Here is a 15,676-nt window from a genome sequence, read left to right as displayed (position 1 = left end):
AATTTGGTGATTTTGTTCTTTTTCAATAGTGAATTTAATTGTTGGTTCTTTATTATTCAGATAAGATAAAAATTGATCAAGTTTTTGTTCGCCATGACTATAAATGGAGAATACGTCATCAATATAACGCCACTAAATTATTGGCTTAAATTTGTAATTATTAATGAAAGTTGATTGAAAATTTTCCATAAATAAATTACTGAAAAATGGGGATAGTGGTGAGCCCATAGCCATTCAAAAATTTTGTTGATAAGAATTGTGATTGTATTGAAAGTAAGTTGATTTTACACATACTGTTAAAAGTTCAATAATGGTGTTAATGCTTAGTTGTGTGCGTTCTTTAAGATTGGTGTCAGTTTGTAATTTTTGTTTGATGATATTTAAAGTTTTATCAACAGGAACGTTAGTGAATAGACTAACAACATCAAAACTTACTAGAATATGGTTTGGATTTATGTCTATGTCTGATAATGTTTGTAAAAAATGTTCAGAATTTTTAATATAGGAAGTTGCGTTATTTATTAGGGGATTCAAAATGTTTAAAAGATAGTTGGCTAAGGCATGTGTAGGTGAATTTATACTACTAACTATTGGTCGTAAAGGAATATTAACTTTATGAATTTTTGTAACTCCGTAAATATAAAATATCGAAATAGCTATCCAAACTTCAAGGTAATTTTTCAAATTAATTTCTTTACTAATTGGAATTTTCTCTTGCAGCTTGAGCCTAAGTGTGTCGCAGGATACCCTCTAGGTGGTAGTTATTGATTGCTTTTTGATAAATACATCGTTATTATTGCGAAATAGGAGCACTATTTATCAATCTGTAATAAAAGACGTGAGGAAATTCTGTCTTTTAAAGACAAAAATTTTTGAGGCGAAATACCGAAAAAGAAGTTTGTAAAAAATGAATCCGCCTCAACAATATAGAACTTATCTAAAATCACCAAATCTCCCAACGGAAACCTCAACCAGTTCATATCTTTGGATAAATATTCAATTAAACCACTGCACCTACAACTAGACATTGGTCTTACCTAAAGTACAATCATTAAACATCCAACGGAATTTGAGGGAAATTTTACGAAAACGCTCCTGCTTTGAGAATTTGGAAACCCTGATTTCAAACCCCATCTACTAGTATAAATGTTGATGTGGGACAGTTGGAAAGCTGTTCAAATCGTCAGTCGATTGAAACACGATTCCGAAAACTCCCGTTTATACTACAGAGTGGAATTTGAAACAAAAAATTGGCTATATTACCTAAAGGCATCACTTCCAAGCCTGCTTCAACGCCTTGCGCGCCGCTAAATGCATCGTGCCGAACGAGGCGATTATTAAGCCTGTGAGAACGAGCACAATGAGGCGATGGTCGAAATCCTCTTTGAGCACATCGAAAGTCTTCGAAGGCGCCACCCGAGTGTAGAAGATGTCCAGGCCATGAACCAGAATATGGCTGGTGGACTCCAGGCGGGCTGGCGCCACTTCAATTCCCCGTATTCTGCCCAGCGATTGATTGTAGTTGATGATGGCCTCGGGATGCAGCGGCACTTCGGGCATGTACGGAATGCAGCTCTCTTCAGCCCCGCAGGGCATCCCGGGAAAACGCGGCTGCAGCATCATCCAGGGAACCTCCACCACTGCCCCATTGCTTAGGGCGATCAGCAGGAACTTGTTAGTGATTCCCCTCTCTGTAAGAGTCACGGCCATTTCGACGGGCGTGGCTGGCAGGATGTACGACTGGCTTTGAGCCTCTGGCAGCTGACTAACGGCGAACGAGCTGAACACTGTGCTGTTGCTCTGCAGATGGCCCTCATACAGCTCAATGGCTTCCATCTCCATCCGCCTAAAGCGCTCATTGAAGTAGGTGTAAACCAGCCAATTCTCCGAGTGAATCAAGTGAACGGGGCCTTTGGCCTTCTTGTGGGCAGTTGAGTGCAGCACCAACCCACTCACACCGTCTATCAAGTACACACTAACAACACTGCGATGGATCTGGTCGGCGCTCACAGTGGCCACTGCCAAGAGATTGGGGTTCACATACTTGTAATACACTGAGCGATCGAACAGCACTTTGCCCTGCGAGTGGACGCGCTCATTTGCCGGCTTGGCGCTCACGCTGAGGATTCTGGATGGCGCCAGATCAACCTCCCAAGTGGTGGTCAGTTTCAGGGCCTCCCTGCTGCTGTACTTGAAGCTCTGCCCTCTGAGGGTCGAGCGCTTCTCATCCACCGTATACACGAAGGTCGTCTGCAAACTCCTCAGTAGCTCCTCGTTCAACTGCCCTGAGTAGAGCAGCGCCTCGTTGCTGTCCGACAGGACCAGCAGGGGCTTCAAGAAGTTCCTGTCGTGGTAATTCAGGAGGGTTCCTTGGGCGATTTTGTAGTTCAGGCGCTGAACTCCCTCTAGCGAGTGCCCAGTTATCGGGTTGAACTGGAACAGCACCCCTCTACCATTACGCTGGTCCTGCGCCAGCAAAACACACTGGGGGGCCAAAGGCGCGTATTGGGCAGTGCGCTGCACCAGCAGCAGCATCGTCTCCTTGCCACCCACCCCCAGGAAGGGCTGGACTCTCGGCAATCTGTAGCTCCACACGATTGAGCCCGACCAGGTGTCGATGCCGAAGAGCTTCCCGGCCTTAGTGGCCACCACTATGATTTTGTGCAGCCCGAACTCGTCCCTCACCAGCCCGCTGTTCAGCCGACTTAGCGGGTCGCCCAGCACGAAGCTGTAGAGCTGGTTGAGTTGCGTGGATATTCTGCGGCTGAACATCGTCAGTATGTTGCTGTCGAAGTCGAACTCGTGCTCAATGGAAGCGTCCAGCTCGGATATGGGGAGTTCGAAGAACTCCGCCGCTACTATATTGCTGAGCGCTTCTTCTTTGGTCCATAAGACGCCTTGCGGCAGCCGCACCAGGAGAAGGGCGTTGTCAGTGGTGGTCAGCAACAAATCGGTCACGCCCCCACTGGTTTGCCCGCCCATGATCAAGGGGGTTCCCAACCCCACTCGATAGGCCAGGTCAAAATGGTGCAAATCGGCTCCGGTTTCGTCATCCTTCGCACTGACTCTGATGAGATTGTCTTCGTCCTCATTGGCTTCCAGCTGGTAAATCACGCGCTTGCCATTCTCGTTAATGCTAAAAGCATTGGGTGCCAACCAATCAGCGCCCTTTGCTTGGGCGTTGCCTTCTCGAAAAACCACCAGCGCGGCTGAGTTTTCCTCCACCAAAAGAACCGATGGAACCTCGTGCTTGAAAGAAAGCAACGAAGCCCTGGACAGGTCCACTTCAGACAGCTTCTGCAGGGGCGTTGACACGAAGCTGGCATCTTCCTCCAGCAGATTTATGAAGAACAAATCGCTGGGCGTCAGACAGGCGTAGTATGAATTAGCTGTGGCACATGTGGAAGAGTCCCCTATCCAAGGGGCAACCACTCTCCGGGTCTCCTTTCTGGCATGCCTGCTAGTCGCGGATGAATAAACAGATATTTCCAAGTGCGATCGTTTTATCGGCACCACATGGAACAGCTTACCAGCTGCTGCAGTAAACGCACTGGGCACTGTTCGCTCTGCCGACAACGGCCACTCATCCAAAAGCGAGCCAGAGCTGATTTCCCAGCTCCTCACTAGCCAAGTGTTGTTCGATCCTGAAATCGTCAGAATCTCCTTGCCCACTTGCAGGAACTCGATCTGCGACCCGCTGGGGTCTTCTAGCACTTGTCTCCATTGAATATCGCCAGTTTCCAAGCTGAGACTGGCCAGAACGTTCTCCTCAGTGGCGACGATGATTCTTCGGGCCTCGAAGCTGGCAAACTTCGCTTTCCCGATAAACGAACGCTTCCAGTCGAACTTCCCCACTTGATCCTCATATAAGGCAACGGTTAAATGCACCAGTATGGTTAGTAGCACTTGCACTTTATATATTGATCGAAAATTAGCCATTTTTGCTACATCAGTTTACGGGGCACATAACCTAATTGCACTTCCGTGGTTTAACCTAAAAATAATTAAGGGTCTGTTGCAGCAATGCCAGATTTCTACGGTCTAGTGCAACACTGCACAAACAGGGCGCGATCACCAAGCAGATCAATTATTTGCGGATGGTTCCCCTTATTGTCATCAGAGATAATTCATTATTTTAGACGACATTCTGATTTTCGCACTGCAGCTGCTAAAACTCTCATTCAAGGGGATTTTAAACTTTTTTACTAAATAAGAAAAAAATCAATTTTATTCCCTTGAGTGGAATTTGACAGTCAAACTTTGCCCCACCTCTTATTCCTGTTGTCAATGTCAAAGTGTCTTCATGTATGAATGTGTCAACAACAAATAACTTAACAATTAAAAAAATTGGTTTTCGAGAATATTTCTTTAAATAATCGCTAGGTATAAGCAATGTCGGAAAGATCATTAGAGACCGCATTCGAACACTTGAAAATCGCAGAGAAAAGGTACTGTTATTCAAATAAGGCAATTGTTTCCCTAAAACTGCATGCATTTGTAATACCTATCGGTTGTTTTCAGCAAGAAAGTTTCTATTCTAAAGTGGCGGCCCGATTACGAAAATGCTGCTGATGAATACCAGAAAGCAGGTATACACCCCGAACATCCCATCGCTTCAAAGGATACTGAATATTCGCATTTTTAGCCATCTGCTTCAAAGTCGCCAAATCATACGAAAACTGCAGGGATTGTTTACTGAACGCGGCAGAATGCCACAAGGAAACAGGATCGTATCCTTTCAAAGATTGTCCATTGTTTGGCTTCTATATTTTAATAAGTTTCCTTATCCCACACCTGTAGGTTCTTCTATGCGGCGAAAGCCCTCGATCAATCGATTTTAGTCTGCAAGGAAATGGGCAATTTGGAGGGTATATTTCATATGGCCAAACGGGCGGCTCATCTGTTCCAAGGCCAAGGCAATCAAGACTCTGCGATTGCCACCCTGGTGAAAACAGCCAAAATACTGGAATCTCATACCCCCTCTGATGCCCTGCTTTTATATCGTGAAGCTGCTGAAATTGCTGGGGTAATTTTCAATTTAAATCCACCAAAATTTGCTTGCTGGATCGAATGGTTTATTCGCACTTTCATTGTCTTATAAATAACCAAGAGTCAATGAAAGTCCGAGTAAACAATTCAGCCTTATTCATTGCAGATTCAGGACAATCAACGCGAAGCAGCTGAATACACGAGCAAAGTGGCCAGGATTCACGTGAAGTTACAAGAGTAAGGCACTTGCCTAGCAGCATAGTTCCAGACTAAATTTCCTCGTTTATCAGATACGATCAGGCTGCTGACGCTATAAGAAGGGAAATCGCCATTCATCAAGCATTCGAAGCTACCCAGGCCGTGGGCCGACTAGTTGTGGCCTTAGTTTTAGTTCAACTGGCCCGAGACGACTTAGTGGCGGCTGAAAAGGCCTTTAAAGAATGGGGTAAATAGATTTTAATCATCTTGAAAAAGCGGACGCTATTTAATAAGTATTATACATAAAGGGTGCGGTTATTTTTATGAGTATGTTGCGTAAAATGCTTCTCGTTTTAAACCCTCCAACATTGCGCTGTAGGGCTGGTCATTGTTCCTGTTGGCATCTGCTGGTTTCGCTAAACACTCGGTAATCAGGCAAACTAGCGCAAGGATTGAAAAGGTGAACACTAAGTGGTCGAGGACTTCACACATTTCACTTCAACGCTTGAGAGCATTTTTGATTTTAGCATTTTATCGTCAAATTTTGAAGTGTTCACCGGCAGGTCTTGCAGGTAGCAACAGTTTAGCCATTGAATAAGCGCCGCTTTTACCATGTTAACCACCGACTCGTGAGGGTAAAGTTTTTTATTGAGTGGATTTGCATTTCAGGCAACTACTGTGAGGCTCCAGAGATTCAAAATCTTGAAATGCTGCTGCAGGCATACGACGAAGAGGATAAGGAAAATGCATTGAGGGCATTAAACGACCCTTTCATCAAACACATGGATGTTGAATACGCGATTTTGGCCCGAGACATGCGTCTGCCCCAAGGAACTGCATTGGTCCAGAAAAAGCCGATTGTGGAAAACGCTACCGATGAATATAAACGAGTCAGGCCCCAAAATGACGAGGTAATACCCATATTGCCATTGCACCCATTGCCCATTGACCAGATGAAAGTTAATTCCCGGGTTTCAGTCATTTATTGTCTTTATTTATCAATTAAAATACGTTTCTGATGATGGTGGAAAAATACACCGAAACGTATTTTAATTGATAAATAAAGACAATAAATGACTGAAAACCAAGAATTAATTTTGATTTGGAATTGAAACACAGTCAGGAAAGCATATACATTGACCAGATAGTTAATTGTTTTATTCGCGGATTTTTCCCATTTCAGTATGTTCCCACTGAGGCTTTTCAAGCGCCGTTCGAGAAGAGCGCGGCCCAAAAGTCCAGCTCCGTTGAAGACGAATTCGATGAATACGCCGGAGGGTTGTGCTAAGAAAGCGGATTTTTCCTCTCGTTTCTCTCTGACTGCTTCGCAATTCACCAGCTATTTAATTTAGGCAGCAGTAGCTTCGACACGGGGGTAAACGAAGAGTGAGGCGAAGGTTTTAACATGTTCAACTAATAAATTTACCTACACTTACTTAATCTTCCGTATTACAACACGTACACCATAGAGTAGCTGAATGTTCGATATATGGAAAAGAGGCAGACAGGCGCAATATATTTTCATAAGAAAGGCCTAGGGAAGGTTGCAATACGCTTTCTTTACAGTGCATTTTGTTTTCACCCCTGATATCATTTGATAGTAGGATTTATCCAGACGCCCTTCTATAGTTACCGAGAATGGCTGTAGTAGATTTGTAATTATCTGTTGCATGTAGTGAGTGAGGCCATGAAAATAAATGTTTTTGAATCAGGTTTTGCGTCAATACCGTTCAGGGAAAAACCAACAACCACCTTAAAGGAAAATATGTTTATTTGGAATACAACAACTCTACTTGATGCTTATTATACTGGGGCTTTACGAAGACCTTCGGCAAATGGACAATTGGAAATTCACTTTAACTAGAGTTTTCAGCTCATTAACACATTTCATTGGGGCAGCAGTACATTTACCATTCGGATTGATTAACACAGCACAAGAAGTTGAAAATTAAGAACTAAATTGGTTCTTGACTGAAATGTTTTCGGTATAGACCAGGTCCCAACCGAGATCATACTGAAAGGTTCAATGTTCGCAAGGAATGCTTAAAAATGTATGAGAATTACGAGCGTTTGAAAAAATACTGTTCCACATTCAAACCTGCATGCATGAGGCAACATTCAGCAATCATTTTAGTTAGTTATCCGCATAATCTTTCACAATACACTTACATAATCAACACCTATTCACGCTAAATCGAATAAATACCTAAGAATTTCTGGCAACATATTGGACATGCAATAACTGAAAAAGATTAGATTTTGTCCGATCAAAAAACAGCAACATCGAGTTCTCGAGCTCGATAAACCGTGATGATTAAAGACCTAAATAATTTGAAACTCATAGCTTAGTTTTATCAGTGAGTAATTATGAAGACGCATGCATTCAGTTGTTTAAGCTTTCCCATAGTTCGTCGTCGCCCCATTTGTCGGCCGCGACAGGCTTTTTCGCTTCTTTTTTCTTCTCCTTCCGATTGGCGCTCTTGGACTCCGTGGGTGAAGTTGCGGCCGTAGTACTTGCCGAATATTCTCTAAAAAAGTCGACAATTTTGTAATTTTATTTGAGAATTTTCAAATTTTATTACCTGTAATCAGATTGATAACCTCCAGAAGCCGCCCCATCTTCGTTCTGGTAGCCCCAGCCGGAATTCTCCCAGTATGTGGGGGATTTTGGACTTGACGCCCTGGAAATTATTTTTGTATTTCAACTACTAATTGAAGAAAGTGGTAAAATTTCACTCGATCTCAGATGCACACAAATGTATTCGGTCAACTTTCCATAATAAACAAGTGAATCCTCCTTACTCACTTTGATCCTTGTTGACTCCCAGTGCTCCAGTCCTCCTCTCTACCATGCCCATTCCCGCTACTAACCAGCGACGATCTTTCGCCTGGCGAATGGTAGTTTTCGCCGCTCATTTGCCCATAACCGCCCGATTGGTAGCCTGGCGTTGCATTAGTGCCGCCCATTTCTTTCCATCCTTTCCGCCCCAATTCGCCCATCTACCAACAACAGCAAAATCTCATTTTCCTCATCCAAACCTTGAGTGACAATCAGGGCGGTCTGCCTGTACATTACCTTATTCGCTAAGCCCGATACTTGAGTACTAACGTCCTCAATCAACGTCCCATCTTTCACCTAGATGTGTTTAAAAAAACAAAAAGAAATGAAACGAAATTATCGAAATAAAGTGACTGAAAGGCATGAAGAAATCAATGACCAACTGAATAGAACAATGGCAAAACGGGCAAACAAAAGGAAAATAAAACAAACCTTCTCGCCTACATGAGTGCTAATATCAACTACCTTCTGAGTCGCTATTCCTCCGTACTTCACCACGTTCTCAGTCGCTTTGCTTGCCACTTTCGTGGCTGACGACGATAGGAAGGACCAGCCCTAAAAATGCTTCACTAACTAAACTTAAATGTCTAAAAACTACGCTGGTCAGAGAATTGGAGAGAAATTTCCAAACTTACAGTAGCCAACGATGACAGGGCGGTATCTACGAATTCTTGTGATTGGCTTCTAGGGGGAATTTCCTTCGTGTAACCAAAGCCGCTGTATTTGCCTCCTTGACTGGGGGGCAAATCGCTGTAAAATTTTGAGACTTTCCGTCGACTCCATTCGTTTAGCCAACCAACTTACTCGCGCTTATTGGCGTTCTCCGCTTGTTTTTTCGCAAAAAATTGCTCCTTTTGGTCCTTAAAGCCTGCAGTGTTGTAGTTTTGGCTAACCTGGCCTCCTCCTTGATAACTATCCGCATTGTTGTAATTCTGATAGTTGGAATTGGAGTAGTTGTTGCTAACGGCTCCTCTTTGAGCAGTCGGAATATATCCGCTATGGAACCTTTGAGCGGGCGATTTTCTCTCGTCCCACGTTTTGCCTTCTGCTAGGGTTGCAATCTACAAAAAGCTAGTTTAAAACCTCCGAGAATCGCTGATTAAAACGCCTTACTTTGTCCTTGTATAAGGCGGCAGCTTTGGTGTTGTATTTCTGCTGAATGCTCATCGTGTCATCCCAATCGTCTTGAGCCTCGAAAAACTGTCTGGCGTTCCTGTTTCCTCCCACCTAACCAAAATTAATCGATTTCAAACAAGCTCTTTAGAAAAGTGTTTCCACTACCTTCATTTTCTCCAGTTCAGTGTCCTTCCATTTATCCATAGTAACTGATCTTACGAAGGATAAATGGACTCCTAAGCCTCGATGTTTGCCCGAACATTCCAGGCAAATCCATATACCGTATGTTACCGATACCCATTGCGGATTGTGCGTTCCACATTCAAAACATTTCTTTGCAAAACAAAGGGGTTTATTTAGTAACACTTTGACTTGATGTATTATGTACAATAATGCGCGTTTGATCTAGAACTGAGTTTTCCAGCTACAACGCGAAAGGCGCAATCAACAGTTTGTTGACTATTCGCAACTTGGAGGCCTTTGAACTTTCCATATGTTAGCGCAAACCGCACTGTAAATATTTCAGCTCATGCTCATGCTTTTGCGTGATACTTTTGATAGCTGTTGCTGTTACATCTAACGGCAAAATTGGGAGAAATTTGATCTGATTACATTTTGGTACTTACATTATTTTCTTCATGGGGCTTTAACTCTTGTAAAACTCGTCTTGTTCTAGGGCTCGCCATCCTCGCAGCAACGCAACTAGTTAATGTGTATTACGAACAGGTCATAACTATAGTAGCTATTAATATTAGTTATTGTTTAAATATTTAAAATTATATACAAAAATTCATAAAAAATGGATTAGGGTCTTTGACGTGGAAGTGTCACGTATGTGTAATGTCAGAATGCGCATAACCTAAACCTTGATCAATTTGCATTCATCACTAGCTGAGGAGGTTTAATCACAGTGACGTTTTTGTGGCTAGCTCGTTTTTAAGAAAATAAAATACTTAAACCGCATTTTACGCCCTTAAAACTACCCACACCAACTCCTAACAAAATGCCGCAATTAACCCAAATTTATCCACCCAGCTAGCAGCAACAGAAATTAATAAATAATAACTTGAACAGTTAGCAAATCAAGGCGGCTAGCGGAGAAGAAAAGCAAGTCATAACCTTAATTTTCCTCGTGTTGTGAAGTGCGAGTAAACAACTTTGAGCCTCAATCAGTTTTTATGTGCTTGCAATGTCGAAAGGAATGAGAAAAGGAAACACGCTTTCCTATAAAGGCAGCAATTTCCTCAAGCAGCGCTTGGTATTGTCGGTTTTAAGTGGAAAGCCTGTGAACATCACTGATATTCGAGCAATTAATGATGAGCCCGGTCTGCACGAGTTTGAGGTGAGTTTGGTGCGACTCTTCGACAAAATCACCAATGGGACCGTTGTGGAGCTAAACGAGACCGGGACAGCCCTGTATTTCCAGCCAGGCCTTCTTTGGGGAGGCACAATTGAGCATGACTGTTCTCTTGAACGTGGCATTGGTAAGGCGCAAAACCTCTATTAAGGCTTTTCTAGCAGCGTTAACGATTGCAGGATACTATCTGGAAGCCCTCTGCATGCTGGGGTTCTTCTGCAAGCAGCCGTTGAATATCACCCTGCGGGGCATAACAAATAACAACATTGACCCTTCAGTGGATCTCTTGAGCACCTCCCTTATGCAAACCATGAAAAGATTTGTTCTGGATGACGAAGGATTAAGCATAAAGATCAGCAAAAGAGGTAAACTATCAGCGCACATTTTCATGTCTATTTCAGGTGATTTTTTTAGGCATACAGCCCTTAGGGGGCGGGGAGGTGATTTTTAAGTGCCCCATTAGGACGAAGTTAAGGCCACTTCAGCTCCTTGATTGGGGAATGGTGAAACGAGTGCGAGGTTAGTAATTTCAGCATCAAATCAGGGCAATTCGGGACAAAAAATTGAAACTTCCAGGAACTTCCTATGCCTTAAGAGTGTCCCCTGCTATGGCAAACCGCATGGTGGAAAAGGCGAAAGGAGTGCTGCTGAATTTTTTGCCCGACGTGTTCATTAGTACAGATCAACGCAAAGGCAAACAATCGGGAAACAGTCCGGGGTTTGGCATTCATTTATATGCGGAAACCACAAAGGGAGTAATCTATTCATCGGAGCAAGTGAGAGCATGTCGATGAGAATCTAGGAAGTTTTACCAAACTTGAACTTGCAGATTTCAAACGATTTATCTAGTGGAGGCGAGCCATCGATACCCGAGGATTTGGGAACAGCAGCAGCTCAAAGGCTACTATATGAAATTTACCTAGGAGGAGTCGCGGACTCCTCCAGCCAAGCCTTAGCTATTTTAAACATGGCGCTAGGGCCGAAAGACGTCTCAAAAATCATCCTGGGGCCCCTCAGTGACTACTCAATAGGGTTTCTAAGGAATCTACGCGATTTCTTTGGTGTTACCTTCAAGCTGGAGCCATTTGAGAGTGAGGAGGACCGCGAGGGAACCGGTTCTCAAAAAGTCTTGTTAACTTGCGTGGGAATTGGATACAGTAATATAAATAAAAGGGCCATATAGATATTGGTGACTAGTGTTTGTGTGCAGTTGCCCTCCGAAGAGAAAAATCGCGAGTGGAATTTAAAGGAGTATTAGTGTGATGTTTTATCAAATTTGGGGAATTGGAAAAGGCGTCTTAAATTCTCGATTTTTTTTATTTCAGTTTCAACAGTAAATGCGATAACAACAATAACGTAAACGTCGCTTTAAAACGTGGCTATTCTAAATGTGATTAGGCATTCAACTGGTAGTTAGGAAAAGTGCTCCGATTAGCAAGTCGATAAAATCCAATTGATTGTTACTGAGGCGGTTGTTTTTCCGACGTAATATTGCAGTTGCGGGACTGGAACCTTAGTTTAGGGTGAATAGAAAATATGTAGAAAACCATTAAAAGTCTTGTGCTCGAATTGCAGTAAATATTTAAAGATTCGCTTGCAGCATGGTGATTTTCCGTTCAATTCCCGCCCTGCATAGAGGACACTGTCCCACTGATGCCGAGCATTCAGAGCAGCAGCACAAGTGGCCACAAGGCACAAAAATCACATCGCACTGAAAGGAATTTCAAGGCATCTCCCCTTTTGCTTCAAACACTTTATGCGAAACTTACCCGGCAATCCAAGCAAACAACGCACTCCAAAGTGACTATGGCTTTAATATCAGCTGGTGGGTTTGGAGGCGCCGATGCTTCGTCTTGAAGAACTGGAGCCGATGGCGCGTGTTCGCACGAAATATGCTCTTTGGAGTAGAGCTGCAACGCATCTAGAATCTTCAGTCGGTCAGCGGGAATTTTCACTCCTGCTTCTAGTAGATGCTGCTCCGTTATGCTCTTGGTGTTGGCTAGAATGTTTTTTTTTTAAGAAAAAATCCAGCTAAAGCGGGTCAGCAACTTACATTGGCACTGAGTGAGTTTGGCTAAAAATGGCAAACAGTGCAAAACCCCATTGGCTAGTAGCATTTCAGCCAGTTTCGGATCAATGTTTCTCTGGGCCTGCGACAGGCCTTCAGGCAACCTGAAAACAACCGAATTCACATAAGGTACCCATAAAAAACGGGTCAGCTTCGAGTACTTTTCCAGCAGGCGCTGATATTGCCTCAACCAGAAATCTTCGGAATCTTCCGCGCTGTGCTCTTCCATTATTTGAAGCGTTGATAACAGTTGGGCCCTTCTTTCCTTCTGTTGGGCCAATAAATCCGTTAGCAGTCGCGAAAGATTCAACCTCTTCTCAGCTAAATCGTTCTAGAGTAATAGGAAACACCCAGTGAACTTTTTGCGCCAGTAATCAATGAAAGTCCGCTTACGATATGTTCGTCCATTCGCAATTTCTTCCTGTCCAGCTCTATGTTGGTTAAGGCCCCTAACTGCGATTCAACCAGTCGTACTTGCTGTAACAAGCCCCAGCTTCTGGCGTCGCCTCTTTCCAAAAGCGTGCTAACGGCCGCTTTTTGTAGATCGTTATCCTCCATTAACTTGGCCACCCAGTTCGATTTCTGCAAGTCTTGGTTTCGGAAAATATCGGCTAGCTTCGAGCCTGAATCCAACTCTCTGTAAAGGAAGACATTTTCAATTTTCCATTAATGGGGATATTTGAAATGTGCTAACTGCTCTAAAATACTTCGCGACATTTCTATTCGGTTCTTGTCTAGTTTGCTAAACATATCCGTCTCCTGCTTCAAGATATCCTGCATTGCTGCCAGAACATGGCTTTTTGATATCGTATCGTGCTCCCTAAGGATGAACATTGATTACTTATCACTAATTACCAGGACAATGTATTAAAAATCACCTGTTAAGAGCAGCCAGCAACTTTTCTTCCTCCTCCCTTTCCTGCTCTAGAAGCTGCGCTGCTGGCTCCTTGCTGATGCTCAGGAGGTTCTTTATGGCGATATCGGCGTTGTTTTCAACTGCGGAAAACTTGCGCTTAACAAGGCTTTAGGGAGAGTTTAATTGCCACTTTGCTACCTTCCTGCAGCTGCTCGATCAGTCTAAATTTGTCAGTCTCGCGTTCCTGCTGAATTTGGCTCAGTTTGAAATCTAGCTTGGATTGCTGGCGACTTATTGAGGCTAACAACTGGAACAAAATTAAACTTATGAAAGCTATGGGCAGTTTCTATTGAAATCACCTGCTGCTTATTGGCTTTATGCACAGTCGCCATCTCAAACTCCTGCTTTAGGAGCAAGTCATTGTTTTCCTGGATGGATTTCAGTTTTTCCATCCGCTTCAACTGCAATGAGTATAAGAAACAATGTAAATCTATGCGGGTAAAGGCCGCTATGAGTGATGGGGATGAGTGCAAATGAAACTGGCAAGAAATAAATCAAATAAACAAAAACATGCCTTCTCAGTTTCTAGATCCAGAATTCTGCCCTAAAAAACGGAAAATAATCATTTAGAGCTTCAGCTAATGAGTGCTGACAATAAATAACTAGCCACTTGATTTCAACGTTTACTTTTAATACCAAATTGTAGAGTGTGTCGTTTTCGCCTTCTAAATTGGGCTTGTTTATCATCTCACTGCTCTCATCTCCCATCTGGTTGGGAGGAATATATTCGGCGCCAACGTCTGGAATATACGAATTTTTGGGCTTAACTGGCACATGAAACTTTCACCTTTCCTACCGTCACTGATAAATTTCTTAATTGCTTCTGTTCCTGCTTCCGCAACCGCACAGGGAGGATAGAGAAAATTTCCGGTAGTCAACTCAATGAGAACCAGCCTTCTAGCCTTGCAAATAGTCTTCGGCAAATGCCTCAAGTTTGGATTGCCTGTTAAATACAACTTTTGCAATTTTGCCAACTTGCCCATCTCTTCAGGCAGGTTCCGGAGTTTATTTTCACTTAGACTAAGACTTTTCAAGTTTTCTAACGAACAAATTGAGTCGGGGAGCCCGTTGAGTTTATTGCTATTTGCGTAGAGTTCCTTGAAAAAGTACCGCGGTGTATTTGGGTCGATGCAAAAGGTTTGGTTCTCACCTCTAAGCTTTTCAATGCAGAAATCTCGCTTGGGAGCGTTGAAATATCATTGTTTGAAATATCCAAGATGATCAAATGGCCTAGAGAGTTCAGCTCGCCTCCGCCAGACAGTGAGGAAAGCGAATTATGTTGAAGCAGAAGTGATCTTTTGAGGAAAACTTTACAAAGGGAGTAAATTCCAGTGGGGACTTCTACCAAATCGCAATGCGATAAGTCAAAGACTGGCTCTGGGGATTCTCTGGCCTAAAATTCCTGTGTTTGTTTCCAGCGTTGTTACAGTGTTTTCACCACATACCAAGTACAATTTGTGCTCCAGCCTTTTCTTGTCCACTTTCTTCCTTCGAAACATGTCGCAAACCGTGTAGCAGTTGAAAAATGGCATTGCCATGCCCACACTGTACTTTTGTATAGTCATCTAATGCAAGTGCGTGATTTTGTTAATAACTTTCAGGGCTGGGCTGCTGTTTTAGGCCGCAAACCTCCATTGCTCGCAGCTAATAACTTCCGAACTCACAACCGATTTCCACGTCACTTGGCGAATTAATTGAGTGAAAATCTAATGCATTTAATGCTCTTGATTAGCGGAAAATATTATAAATTTTTTGTTTGGTTTTATTATTAACATGTCAACAGAACGACAAATTGATGGTTACTGTGTGGTTACTGTACAATATTTCCTTCTTTTGTTCTAGTTAAAGCCGTGACAACACCGCACTTGAGGCTATATTAATAAGTTTATTCGTGGGTTTACCAGTTTTGCTCTGCACATTAAATGAATAAAGCCATTTTAAATTTGTTGAACTGCTTTTTTCTAAGCTGAGCAGCGATTTCAACACTCCTAACTCCTTCCAGTCGGTGGGCGTATATTTCCAGCAAATGATAAATCTTAAAGGAGACCCTTTTATTGTTGTCCAACTGTATAGCACGCGATTGGTTAAATCAAATCCCAACTACAATCAATGGGAGGTAAATCGGGTCGAACTGATGGCCAATGGGAGACAAGGGATTTTCGTGTGTTTCTAAGGTGTTGCTCTTTATTAAGG

At 43.0% G+C, this 15,676-nt stretch overlaps 5 protein-coding genes across 10 annotated transcripts in view; 2 read left to right on the top strand and 3 right to left on the bottom strand.

Moving 5' to 3' along the window:
* The window catches only part of LOC109541960 (ER membrane protein complex subunit 1), a gene marked incomplete in the record, with an annotated part of 5,902 nt that extends 1,872 nt beyond the window's left edge, over window positions 1–4,030 (bottom strand). The window contains 1 exon segment of the mRNA XM_019910969.2: window positions 1,092–4,030. Within this exon segment, the coding sequence (XP_019766528.2) occupies window positions 1,273–3,939 (2,667 nt within the window).
* A 245-nt stretch (window positions 4,031–4,275) lies between these two features.
* On the top strand, window positions 4,276–6,898 carry LOC109541964 (gamma-soluble NSF attachment protein). The gene is made up of 8 exons (XM_019910978.2): window positions 4,276–4,448; window positions 4,522–4,589; window positions 4,646–4,730; window positions 4,801–5,026; window positions 5,156–5,226; window positions 5,280–5,434; window positions 5,857–6,098; window positions 6,371–6,898. Exons 1-8 carry the CDS (start codon window positions 4,393–4,395, stop codon window positions 6,473–6,475), a joined length of 1,008 nt encoding a protein of 335 aa, XP_019766537.1. The 5' UTR covers window positions 4,276–4,392; the 3' UTR covers window positions 6,476–6,898.
* A 42-nt stretch (window positions 6,899–6,940) lies between these two features.
* LOC109541962 (ADP-ribosylation factor GTPase-activating protein 1) lies at window positions 6,941–10,015 on the bottom strand. Of its 3 annotated transcripts, none has more exons than XM_019910974.2 (10): window positions 9,769–10,015; window positions 9,308–9,475; window positions 9,140–9,253; window positions 8,831–9,087; window positions 8,662–8,776; window positions 8,459–8,581; window positions 8,264–8,323; window positions 7,994–8,187; window positions 7,770–7,868; window positions 6,941–7,715 (listed from the first exon to the last, which is right to left on the bottom strand). In XM_019910974.2, the coding sequence occupies exons 1-10, from the start codon at window positions 9,826–9,828 to the stop codon at window positions 7,571–7,573; spliced, it is 1,335 nt and encodes a 444-aa protein (XP_019766533.1). In that variant the 5' UTR covers window positions 9,829–10,015; the 3' UTR covers window positions 6,941–7,570. The 3 variants fall into 3 exon arrangements, with proteins under 3 accessions (XP_019766533.1, XP_019766535.1, XP_019766534.1); XM_019910976.2 differs by having other exon boundaries at window positions 8,492–8,581; XM_019910975.2 differs by having other exon boundaries at window positions 8,662–8,761.
* Window positions 10,016–10,229: 214 nt separating this feature from the next.
* Window positions 10,230–11,690, top strand: LOC109541963 (probable RNA 3'-terminal phosphate cyclase-like protein). Its single transcript, XM_019910977.2, has 5 exons — window positions 10,230–10,626; window positions 10,679–10,864; window positions 10,914–11,018; window positions 11,076–11,275; window positions 11,329–11,690. Exons 1-5 carry the CDS (start codon window positions 10,332–10,334, stop codon window positions 11,680–11,682), a joined length of 1,140 nt encoding a protein of 379 aa, XP_019766536.1. The 5' UTR covers window positions 10,230–10,331; the 3' UTR covers window positions 11,683–11,690.
* A 107-nt stretch (window positions 11,691–11,797) lies between these two features.
* LOC109541961 (E3 ubiquitin-protein ligase LRSAM1) lies at window positions 11,798–15,274 on the bottom strand. 4 transcript variants are annotated; one of them, XM_019910970.2, is made up of 14 exons: window positions 14,929–15,274; window positions 14,634–14,876; window positions 14,280–14,580; window positions 14,111–14,223; window positions 13,998–14,027; window positions 13,783–13,884; window positions 13,622–13,730; window positions 13,446–13,563; window positions 13,262–13,387; window positions 12,961–13,204; window positions 12,729–12,898; window positions 12,553–12,671; window positions 12,269–12,498; window positions 11,798–12,210 (listed from the first exon to the last, which is right to left on the bottom strand). In XM_019910970.2, the coding sequence occupies exons 1-14, from the start codon at window positions 15,046–15,048 to the stop codon at window positions 12,082–12,084; spliced, it is 2,154 nt and encodes a 717-aa protein (XP_019766529.2). In that variant the 5' UTR covers window positions 15,049–15,274; the 3' UTR covers window positions 11,798–12,081. The 4 variants fall into 4 exon arrangements, with proteins under 4 accessions (XP_019766529.2, XP_019766531.2, XP_048525342.1 ...); XM_019910972.2 differs by having other exon boundaries at window positions 14,120–14,223; XM_048669385.1 differs by lacking the exon at window positions 13,998–14,027.
* Window positions 15,275–15,676: the final 402 nt, after the last annotated feature.

Source organism: Dendroctonus ponderosae, unplaced genomic scaffold (genome assembly GCF_020466585.1).
Source record: "Dendroctonus ponderosae isolate FM_Combo_2020 unplaced genomic scaffold, Dpon_F_20191213v2 Dpon_F_20191213_8, whole genome shotgun sequence".
Classification (NCBI taxonomy): domain Eukaryota; kingdom Metazoa; phylum Arthropoda; class Insecta; order Coleoptera; family Curculionidae; genus Dendroctonus; species Dendroctonus ponderosae.
The sequence above is the reverse complement of the archived record's forward strand: the minus strand, read 5'-3'. Positions and strand labels throughout refer to the sequence as shown.